This window comes from Corylus avellana, chromosome 8, assembly GCF_965113065.1.
Source record: "Corylus avellana chromosome 8, dhCorAvel1.hap1.2, whole genome shotgun sequence".
In the NCBI taxonomy this organism is placed as follows: domain Eukaryota; kingdom Viridiplantae; phylum Streptophyta; class Magnoliopsida; order Fagales; family Betulaceae; genus Corylus; species Corylus avellana.
In genome coordinates this window covers 20,391,467-20,403,708 of record NC_142497.1, presented here as the reverse complement: position 1 = coordinate 20,403,708, position 12,242 = coordinate 20,391,467, and the positions used below count along the sequence as shown (strand labels likewise).

Genomic DNA, 12,242 nt, shown 5'->3' with positions numbered 1-12,242 from the left:
GAAACGTTTTGAAATAAACTCTTGGAATAATGAAACCGCCTAAACCTAAACGGAAAACTATTAAACCATATTAAAAAATAGGAGAAACACTAAACGGTTAATAGAAAGACACGTGTCGCAATTCTAAGCTCTCTCTGAGCCAAAACTCGGCTTTTATATATATATATGATTAGACTAGATGACAATATGACCGTTGAGTCACAATGAGGATTTTATGGGATATTTTCTTATTAATTCACAGTTTGGTTGCCAAGTATGCTAGAGCTTTCTTGTATTGTATTAGTTTCCCTTTTGTGAGCAGATATTTTCTTGAAGGGCAGAGATGTTTTCCTTAGCTAGTGGCAACGTCTCTTCACAGGCTGGTTGGTTAACGCCAAATTAAATGTCAATTTACAGGACAAGATAAAGTATCTCCTTGAATCAAAGAATTCACCGGCTAACACATGTACTTCCATAGGGAAATAAATTTTATTTTTCAACTTATTTAAAATAGTGCCAAGTGTTTATAAATATTTAAAATATTAATCTAAGTTAGTAAACTGCAATTAATGAACTTAAGAATTTAATGTTTTTTTAAAATATTTATAGATACATGATACTATTTTAAGAGTAATTCTAGAAGGCCTACTTGTGTCCTACTGAGAATGGTGTGGCTATTAAAATCAACATTGGACTTTTGATCAAAATTCAATAATGATCGATCACAAGTCCAATAGTAATTTTAATAACCACATCATTCCCAGTAGAATACAAGTATGCTTTTTAGAATTACTCATATTTTAAATGGGTTGAAAGATATTTTCTTCGTACTGATTTGGAATAAATTTATGTAATTTCCATAGCATATGCATACATCAGCAGCATTCAAACCTGATTGCCTTATATCTCTGTTTTCTTGTAGTAAACAAAGATATTGCAAGTAGTTTTCTTTTTCAAAGAGATAAAAGAAAGGAAAAACCTCTACAGAGTACTAAAACTTGATGAGCAACTCAATCTGGTTTCTGCAAATACTGCTCAAATAACGATCTATAAAGCTTGCAACAAGTGAATTGATTTTATTGTACTATGTAAAGCTTAGGCAGACTACTGCATAATACCATTTTCAACGACTAGATTCAGTGAAAGAAACCATTTACATCATATGCATCAAATATAAGGTGCTTTAAGAAAACTACAGTACATATACCCTTGTTTTTTCAATGTCCAGATTTAATTCCAAGCATAGATCCAAGATCTAATCTACCCGTAGCATGAGACACCCGGCTGATTCAACGACCACTTTTCAGGATTGAATCAGTGCTACACCTGGAAGGAGTAGAAGCCAGGGTAAAAGGAAACGACTTGAAATCAGATGATTCATCAATTGAAAATGCACCAAAAGCACTGTCATGTGGTAATTCGGGCAGATCAGCATCACCATCCAACAACTGCATCACTTGCTTCATGCTAGGCCTTGCAGCTGGTATTGCAAATGAGCAAAATAGACCTAGTTTCAAAACTAATACCATTTCCTCCACCACATAATTCCCTTCCAATCTTGGATCGCTAGCATCAAGGATAGCTCCTCTTCTCCAGCACTCAGAGACCCAATCAACCAAAATCATCCGTTCAGGCAGTCCCAGGGCCGGTACCTCTATCGGCCTCCTTCCACAAGCCACTTCCAGCATGAAAGCCCCAAAAGCAAACACATCACTGCAAGTGGTTGCCCTTCCCGTTCTAGTAAGCTCCGGAGCCAAATAACCCACAGTCCCTACCACATGGGTGGTTTGAGGATTGGTGCCATGGTCGTATAATCTGGCAAGGCCAAAGTCTCCTAGCCTTCCATTTAATTCAGCATCCAATAGAACATTGCTTGCTTTTACATCTCGGTGTAGAACAACCTGCTCCCATTCCTCGTGGAGGTAAAGAAGGCTAGATGCTACTCCTCTGATGATTCTAAATCGTTGAACCCAGTTAAGATTTGGTTTTTCATTGCTATACAAGAACTTGTCAAGGCTTCCGTTGGGCATATAATCATACACCAAGAGGAGTTCTCCCCTTCGCCTGCAATAACCCAGGAGCTGCACTAAGTTTCTATGCCTCAATCTTCCCATGCTAACAATCTCAGCCACAAATTCCTTCATGCCTTGTTTGGAATTATGAGAGACTCTCTTCACTGCAATTTGTAGATTAGACGAAGAAAGTATTCCTCTGTAAACCTTTCCAAAACCTCCTTCTCCAAGAAGCTCCGTTTCTTTGAAACCTTTGGTTGCTCTGTGGAGATTCTTGTAGCTGAACCGGTGGGGGCCAAACTCCTCTTCCCAATCTTCTCGTATTTCTGCATATTTCTTCCTCCTCAAAATGTAAGCAGCAGCTCCGGCGACGGTTATCAGCACAACTGCAACTGCTATGATAGAAGAAATGATCACTAGGCCTGGTTTCTCGTTCCCTTTCCTCTCTGGAAGTGGAGGGAGGCTTGAAACATCAAGGCTTTGTGATGGTCCACTTTTATTAAAGCTCCATCCAAGAATGTACTGGGAACTTGCAAGTGTACCTGTGGCTGAAGAGAAACCAACATACATGGATTCCAAGAGAATTTCAGACAAATCAATGGGTGTTGACAATAGAGGCCGGCCTGGTTTTGGGATTGTGGTTGGAGCGAGTGTTACATTGAGTAACTTTTCTGCTTCATCATAGTCTATCCAGAGATGCATTGGATTCCCACTCATGAGATCCAACCTTATATTCTTCCCTTCTTCATTGGAAAAATACATTGCAGGAGCTGATTCATTTGATATCATGCCGTTCACATCGACTCCCACATGATTCATTGCAATATCTTGAAACTCAGTGTTCTGAACAGTATCAAGCTCGATGGCCAAGATGTGGTTTGTAGAAAGGCCGTTAGTTGAAATATTGAAGAGCCCCAGAAACCGATTTGCTTGAGCATGGGAGAAGTCTCTCGAGGGACTGATGGTGAAGGCAATGCCGTGACCACCACGGTTATTCACCTCGGGAAACATGGCAAACACAAAGTTGGTAGAAAATGAAAGAGATGAAGTTAAAGTGGATGAAGTTGTGTTAAACTTTAGAGGGAATTGGTAGAAAGCATGACCAGTTTGTCGGTATGAAAGGTTGGTTAGCTGCAGTAGACCATTGCTGTGGCATACTGCGATTCCATCAAGCTGCAGCTTGGCTTGCTGGAAGCCATTGTAGATAAATTGGTTTTCATCTTGAGCAAAGGCCAAGGGAATATTGGAAACATAGAGAAGTATCAGAAGTGATCTAAGAAATGTAGCCATTGGGAAAATAGGGAACAAGCCTGCTTTTTGTAAACAGAATGCCATTCTTTTTTTTTTCCTAAAAGTGTAGACAGACGGTGTTTATTTGTTTAAATGTCACAAACTCGTGGAAACCCATTGCCGAAATTTTCTACCTCTTTCTTTAATTTTTCAGTTTTTTTTTTTTTTTTTTTGAAGAAAAAAAAGTATCATCAAACCAGGCAAAGGATATTTAACTAGGAATTGTGATTGGAAAAGTTTTGGATTCTAAAGCTACACCAGCCAAAATGTGAACATCTAAACCCTTAGTCATAAGGAACCAACGACTTTCCCTCCAAAGAGAACTTCCCTTTGATGGTACTCCAGATGTCATGATCTCATCATTATAGCCTTTTTTCGAAGGACAATAGAAAAATAATTCTCCCAATTATGGCTTCTTGCCTAGAGCAACGACAAGTACATAAAATTGTCTCAATCTTTCCTTGGTATCTTTTCTATAAAGTCTATGCAATCGTACAACCATTTGAAATGAATAGAAGAAAAATTTCAATGACAATATTTTCAATGGGGATGAAAGAAACCTTTTTCATCATGCCTATGGCCAATGTCACTAGGGGTTGGCCTTTTGTATTGCGTGTGGGATTTAATTAGGTTGTATCAAGAAATTGGCAAAAGACTATATATATAAATCAATTATAATTCGATCAAGTCAAACTCTTTAATCATATTCTACTAATTTCGTGTCAGATTCATATTGGATTTGCAGGTCGTATCAAAAATTGCTAGCCATACATGTGAGTATGGGTGACAATTCGTGTTCACGGGTTAGGTTCTCGATTCTTGTCAAAAATTGGCAGCCCTTATGTCGCGTATCGAGTTCGGATTGTATCAAGATATGGGTATAATACTATATAAGTCAATCCTAAACCGACCCATTTAATTAAGCGGATTCAATCACTCAATATGAATTTGCTTATTTTATGTTAAATTGTCAGCCCCACCTATGAGAAATTTTCGTCCTCAATAGTTCAGATCAACTACTTATCCCAACTTTATTTTTCACTAGCACATAACCTGCACTATGCGCGGGATTCTTCATTATAATTTAATTTCAAAACTTAAACGCATCCCATCTTACTTTTCATTATAAGTTAAAATAGGTGTATGAAAATACATACTAAAGGTTATGCCCCAGTAAATTACTGAACATGTATTTTTTTTTTTTTTTTTGAAATGTACCAAACATCTACTTAATGAAAAGTATAAAAGAAAATAAAAAATAGCAAGAAGGACACTTGAATTCTGATGATCAAAATATTAATAGAAAATTAGTAGGAAACTCTGATATTGTTGATGTGATACTTATTATATTGTAATACAAATAAAACCCATAAAGTTCTAATCATTTCAGAAAAAGTATAGAGTAAAATAAACAAAATCTTCTCTCTTCTTTTTAATACAAAATAAAACACACATTTCACTCAATATTTAATGCAATCAAATAAATTTCTTTCAACACTTCCAAAAAAAAATGTTAGAAAATTCGAGTAAATCACAAAAAAAAAAAAAAAAATCTAATAAAATATTCAAATGAATTAAAACATAAAATCTTATTGGCGTGATACCTATTATATTTTAATACAATGAAACTTTCTAGAGAAACAAACATAAAAATAATTAATTTACAGTCGTGAAAAATTTATACATAGATACACAAAGATAAATCCAACAATAATATGATAAGCGTTCTACAAAAATGAAGAAGAAGCATTTTGGAAGGAAAATTCTTTTTGGTTACCTCTACAAAAATGAAGAAGAAGTATCTATGTATCAATTTATACATAGATACCCAAGCATATAACTCGCGCTATGTGCAGGGTTCTTTATTATATTTGATTTTAAAACTTAAATGCATCTTCATTTTTTTTTTAATTAATTACGGGCTAAAATAGTCATGTTAAAAAATCAATCATCACTCTTTCAATAAAAAGACATGCTAAAGGTTATATTTAAATACAAATAAAATTCACATAATTCTGAACATTTGAGAAAAAAAAAATTATGAATACAAAATAAAACAAAATCTTTCAATCAAGATTTAATGCAATCAAATAAATCATCTATCTTATTTCAATACAAATAAAACCATTATAATTCCAAATATTAAAAATAATAATAATAATAATAATAATAATAATAATAATAATAATATTGCTTTCAAAAGTAGAGGAAAAAAAAACACTTAAAAATATGCTTGAAAATCCGAGTAAATTGCACAAAAAAAAAAAAAAAAAAAAAAACCATAAACATTCAGATGAATTAAAACATATGACCTTTACTTTTAGTTTAATTTATATAAATTAGAATATGTTAAAACATTGTTGGTTTGAAAAAAAAAAAAAAAAAAGGGTTAAGAAGAATAATTACCTCCAATTTGAATTTTTAGGCCAATAAATTATGTTTTTGTTAATGTTGGAGAGTGGAGAAAGAGAAAGATAGAGATGGAGAGAAAAAAGAGGAGAGATATTAACGTTGGAGAGCGGAGGGAGAGAGTTTTTTTTTTAAAAAAAAATTAAGAGAGAGAGAGATGTTGAATGAGAGTGAAAGACTTGGAGAGAAAAGAGAGAGAGACGTGGAGAGAGAGGAGAAAAAAGGAGAGAGAGAGAGAGAGAGATATGAGCCGGTTCAAGAGAGAGAGATGTGGAATGAGAGTGAACGACTTGGAAAAAAAAAGAAAAGAGAGAGACATTGAGAGAGAGGAAAAAAAAAAAAGAGATAGAGAAAGAACAAAAATATGAACCGTTCAATTTTTAACTGTTCACTTATTAAAATAATGAGTTAAAAAATCGGATTAGTTTTTTAAAAAAATTTGTTCACGCCACATGTCGCGATTTGAAGGCACTTCAAAAGAAGGCTTCAGCTATGATATATGATATGATTTGATTTGTATTATTTGTTTCCTTATTTGATTTGGACATTGATAATACTTAATTTATTAAATAATTTATATATGGAAAACTCTTGAAATATAATTAAATGTCATTAATTTCACTAATTTAATGACTCGTTTTTTAAGTAAGAAATGGTTCACTCTTAAAAAATCGGTTTACAAATTATGTCTTAAAAAATCGGTTTAAAAAAAGTGATTTGGCTTATATATAGGCAATCGTATATAAATAAATAATCCTGTTCTTTACACTCATTTATCACATCAGTTGTGAAGTGTTAATCACTTTAAATACTTTCACATCAACCATAGGTGTAATAAATTGGTTGCGAAGTCATGTTTCAGAAAAAATTCAACCTGCATGTGCTTTGATTTTTCCCAAAATTCAACCAGCATGTGCTTTGATTTTACCCAAAATCTCTTGTCAGGGTGTGCTTGAAATAAGTTACGAGAGCCTATCAAAAACATTTTTTGGTCCCATCATCTTCACGTAATTGAAAAAGATATGTATCAATCCATCATAATCAAATGATCAATTTTGTCATGCCAAAGGCCTTTTCATGGTAGACCTAGTATATGTTTATCATTCATCTTGTGCAGGCCCGCAGTTAATTAATGTTCTTGTCGATTCCCCAAGCTTCTACAACCTAATTAATGGTTAGCTTCAAACTCTGATTATTACACTGAAGGGATGATGAGAATTCAGAACTCTAGAATTGAACCTAAGCCTTTTTTTTTTTTTTTCTTTCTTTCTAAAATAGATGGACGGGAAAAACCAACTTGTAACTGTTCAATCCTTACATGGCCGGGCTATAGTAGCACCAGCTCGTTGGAAGTCACACATAAGAGACTTAAATGGTAGAAATCGCAGGTGCGCCTTCAAGTCCGACTAAGTTGGAGTCTGACTCAGCCCCATCAAGACACAAATACTAAAGTTTACGATATTTGTATGTCATGCTTGAAACGGATGTGGATCATGTCTTATTAGGAAGGTCTTGGCAATTGATGTTGACGTTCCGTGTAAAGGAGGGGACAATGTGTATGTGTTTGCTTGGGAAGGCACAAGATCGATAACAATATTTCGGTGAACATTAGGAAGGGGACAATGTTCATCGAAATATTCGATTGAAATTGAATGAATTATGAGGATAAGGTTTTAATTTAAGACCTTTATTTTGATATCGTGTTAAATTGTTATTATCTCAAAGGAGAAATTACACTTTATCTCCTCCAAGTTTTAGACTATTTTCAATTTAACCTTCAATGTTTCAAAAATGTAATGCACCTCATCAAAGTTTCAAAATTTTTCATTGTGGCCCATCCGTTAACAATTTCGGTTTTCTCTAACAGAAATTTAAAAAAATACTAAATTACCCCTACAACTTTATTTTTTTATTTAAAAAAAAAAAAAAAAAAAAATTGGGGGTGGCTGGGCCAAATGGGGGTGGTTTCGACCACCCCCAAATGGCCAAGAGCCACCCCCAAACCAGCCGTGTAGGGTGGCTCAGTCCATCGGGGGTAGCCGACCACCCCAAGGGGCCAAATGCGGTGGCCGAAACCACCCCCAAACCGTTTGGGGGTGGCTATGACCACGCCAAAAGGCCGGATTGGGGGTGGCACGACCCATGGGGGGGTGGCCGACCACCCCCAAACCTTTTGTGGCCAAAGGGGTGATGGTTCGCCCACCCTCAAATTTTTATTTTTTTTTTGTTTTTGGTTTGACTTGGGAGCATTTTTTAAATTTGCTAAAATACATTAGGACAATTTTGAAAATTTAAGGCAAAAAAATACATGTGACCAATTTTCAGTCAAATTGGACGGAAATGGTTAATGGATAATTGGCTACATTGACAAATTTTGAAATTTTGGGCCCAAACTCATTGGGTTATGCTTTTAGATTGTGTGGTGTCTAAATATGCTATATTATGGGTTGACTAAAAGACTTCACAATGTATCAATTTTCCTAACAAGCGATACAGAGTTGATGATGGTATGCGAAATGGTGGAGTGGCACAGTGGCATGAGCTTAACAATGGTTCTTGGAGTAGGAACAAATGTGCAAGTTGTAAGCATGAATGAGGGTCCAAACTAAAAGACTTAAGCTTTTAAGTTTTGTAGTATTTCAACATGCTATATTATGAGCACTAAAAGTCTTCCCAATATATCAATCTCCATAACATTTTTTATTATTATTATTATGTAAAACTACATTAGCACTGAAAATTCATAAACAGGAAAGGTCTTAATTTGTTGCATTGATTTGAAATTTTTTGAACTTCTAGAGCTGCAGAAACTGTTTATTGGTGAGTACCATATATGTATCATACATGGCTTATTCAAACACGTACAGGAAATGATCATCTCGGCAAACTACTTATTGATACCTAAAACTCGATCAGAAATTTGCATTGATTCCTCTTATCTCAATTGGCTTGGAGTATTCTTCCATGATTTTCTCCTTCGCCAACTGCAATAATATTAGACAAAGACCCATATATGTGATATGAATTATTATAACATGCTCTAGAAAACAATAGCTCGTGTAAAAAAAAAAAAAAGTTACCCTCATGAGCATTGGTGGAGATCGGAAGGTGTGCGTGTGACGGTGAGTTTTTAGCCGCTGAAAGTGCATTGTTGGCGGAAATCTGCGTGTGTGATGTAGCTGAAATTGCAGGTGTGTATTTGCAGGACTCATTCCTTAGCAAAGAAGTCACAGCCTCTCTCACCTTCTCCACCACACCAAAATCACCAGGAATTCTCCTGGGACTCATCGTCTCCGATATCACTTGGGAAAGTGCTCTCTCATCTTCCCCTGGCTCAATTTTTTGAATCAAATACTCCTTCACTGAAACACCCTTATCCCAAATTTGCTCTCCAAAACTAGCATTTCCGCTGTGTGGAGCTGCCGGGGCTGAACAAGTTTGTGGAGTCCCCACCGGGGATGAGCAAGTTTGTGGAGCTGGCCACCTGCAGGTCCTGCACGACATGGGCAGTGGAGCTGCCTCCCCTGAAACGGATTGTGAGCCAGCTGGGGCTGAAACAGTGAGGCCTTGGAATTTTGAAGCAATCGGATGGGTTTCATCCAATGGTGACAACTTCTGTGCAGTAGTGACATTTTCCGCCATTGTAGGCTTCTCCTTTTCTTGCTGATCATCAGCAGCACCAAGATTGACACTGCATGCCAAAACATGCTTCTCAGAAACAAAGTGAACTGCTCTTGGATGTTGCCTCGCGGTTTCCTTGTACCCTTCAGGAGCCAGCTCTGATTCATACACTGAAAATGAAACAATACTATATAGAAATTAAGAGAATCCTCCAAGCAAGCCGTAGGATTGTTTGATAAGGGGAGTCAGGAAACCACATCCAAGGTTTGCATTTCACTTCACAAAAAAGTATTAAAATAAGTGTAGGGCGGAACGGATACTCGACCAGCTTTATTAGAAAGATCATAAGTACTTGAGTTTTGGACATCGGAGTAGAGCACGCTTGGTGGCGTTGGAAAGCTACTTCAAAGATCTACAAAGTCATGTTTCACGAGATTTGGCTAATTTCGATGTTTACTAGGTCAAAACGAGCTGCAAAGAGCTCCCTGGAAATCATGTCCGGATACAGATTCCTCATGGTCTGGACACATCTATGTTTTAGCTTACGTTTCTTTGTTTCTATGGTGCACTTCTAGACATGGGTATGTTCTGTCCGGACGGTCATCGTAGATTTGTTAAAACCGACTTTATTTCATATTACTATTATGCTTAAGGTTTGGGAGCCTATAAATACATGTTTTATAGATTTTAGAATATAGCTTTTGATATTATTTGAGTTTTGTTTAATAACAAGCTTCAGAGTTGAGCTTTCTTCAGTTTTTCCTTCAAACCCTAAATAGAATCTAGCGTTTAGAGAAGATTTCTCAGATCTTTGATAGACTTAAGATCTAGAAATATATATTCGTTCTTTATTGTTGTTTTTCTTTGCAGCTCACTAAGTCGCGCTACATCAATAAGGCTCTATTTGTATTGTCGTAAAATCTTTTCTAATAAAAAATGTTTTTAGCAAAATTATTATTTAGCTTAAAACTTCAGGAAAATGATTTCAGCTGAAAACATTTTCAGCATTTAGCTCGTACAAAAAATAAGTGACGGCAATGGTAACAACAACGATGGCCAGAGGTGGAGGCAGCCATCGACCTCCGACAAATGCAGAGAATGTGAAAATGAAATCTGGTACTGTGAATCGAGAAAGAAAAGTTCTAACTAAAAAAAATTGTTTACGAAAATAAAAAAGGAAAATCATTTTACGCAACTTAAAGGAGGTTATCCTGGTCAATCGAAAATGTTTTTGGTTTGACTAAGATATTCAACCGTATTCACTACCCAACACCAAAAAAAAAGTTTTCCGTAGAAACAAACAAAACCTTAGATTAACGCACAAACAAAAAAAAATGGAACAGGTCATCTATATATTAAGTAAAAAAATAAGGGTATGATAATACTTGGGGCTCCAAGGTATTCAGCATCTTCATCATCATCATCGTCATCCAAGCTGACACCCCAAGAGGGTGTGGTGTTACCATCCTCACTATGCTTCTTCTTGCTGAGGGAACGTCGAAATTTCTTGGCCTTCTCCTTCACTTTGGCCAGAACAGATTTCTTGTGATGGTGCCCATAATCTTCTTCTGGGTCATGGTCCTTCCAAAATGTAGGTGATGAAGAGGTTGGTGACCACTTTGAAACTCCTCCTGTGCATTTATCTAAACTGATCAGAAGCCTGATATTCAAGGCATAGAATGTTCATAAGAATATTTACCATGCATGCTCAAACAAAATCCACTGGTTTGAGGGTCTGGTTCAGGAATTTACCTCGGAGAACTTGTTGAACAGTGAGGCCGCGGGGGTTAATCTTATGATTGTCACCGTGTGTTTGCATGCGGTCGAGTTGAGCCATAATTGCTCAAATTCACAGCAAAAAGGGATCTTATAATTATGGTTATTGCCTTCAAATAAGTGTTTGTGATAATGCCGATGCTGCTTTATTTGTTCGTCCCAGACAGAAATTTAAGAGATGGAGCAGGAATATTGAATGATGCATGATTAAGCGCTGGCTTCGGGGGTTCTTGCATGGACAATTAACAAGAGCCACATGTCATCTTGTGGGCTCCATTATTACACGTGGAACACAGAATGTAGTGAGTTTTGCTTGCCACGTACGTGGAACTCACAATTTTGACCAGGCTAGCTTGCTAGCTAGGAGAGCAACCATGCATCTTCGGATCTTCCTCTTCCTAAGCCTTATGCATTGGGACAGGAATTTCTTGTGATGGAAATAGGAGCAACTCCAATAGCCAGGGACCTGGCCCAATCAAGCGGGCATATATATATATATATAGGACTGATTTGCATGCCATTCAGTGAATGGTGGGATTGAAATCTCCTGTTACCTAAATTGCTAGCAATTATTGTGAGAAGTTTATATAAAATTTACTTGTTTGAATCGGTGGCTAAACAACCTAAAATTTTTTTGAGCAAGTAAATTTTATATAAGCTCTTTTACCATAACTGCTATAACAATTTGGACAGCAATTAATTGTTGTGGATCCTAATTCATGAATGATGGCCTTTGAACCAAAGGCCAAGAAGAGGGCCACCCTAAATGAACGAGAGAGCCTTCTTAGGATGATCAACTAGTCATTGACGAGGAACTTCATACTAAGGTCCAATAGAAGGGATGCTGGACAAATGAAGCACAAAGGTCATTGATTCATGTAGTCTCTAAAAAAAAAGGCAAGGCACTTGTAACAAGGAGATTGGAAGCTATTAACAATAACAAAAAATTCATAGATCTGCAGCTCCGGTGTGGTGGGAGAATTAGGGCGAGGAGGCAGAGGCGCATGAGACCCATGCGCACGGAACAAGGATGTACTAGGAAATCTCAATCCGTACTAGGGGGTTGAGGGAAGGGCGGGGAAGGTTGATGAGGAGGAGGGAGAGTTTGAAAGTAGTAGTCGATGGTAAATGGCACATCTAAGCTTGAGAGCCTTA

At 36.5% G+C, this 12,242-nt stretch overlaps 1 protein-coding gene and 1 pseudogene across 1 annotated transcript; both read right to left on the bottom strand.

Moving 5' to 3' along the window:
* Positions 1–1,019: 1,019 nt before the first annotated feature.
* LOC132164124 (L-type lectin-domain containing receptor kinase SIT2 pseudogene) lies at positions 1,020–3,296 on the bottom strand (annotated as a pseudogene).
* Positions 3,297–8,498: 5,202 nt separating this feature from the next.
* Positions 8,499–11,138, bottom strand: LOC132164597 (low-temperature-induced protein). Its single transcript, XM_059575134.2, has 4 exons — positions 11,064–11,138; positions 10,697–10,942; positions 8,771–9,481; positions 8,499–8,674 (listed from the first exon to the last, which is right to left on the bottom strand). The coding sequence occupies exons 1-4, from the start codon at positions 11,128–11,130 to the stop codon at positions 8,631–8,633; spliced, it is 1,068 nt and encodes a 355-aa protein (XP_059431117.2). The 5' UTR covers positions 11,131–11,138; the 3' UTR covers positions 8,499–8,630.
* Positions 11,139–12,242: the final 1,104 nt, after the last annotated feature.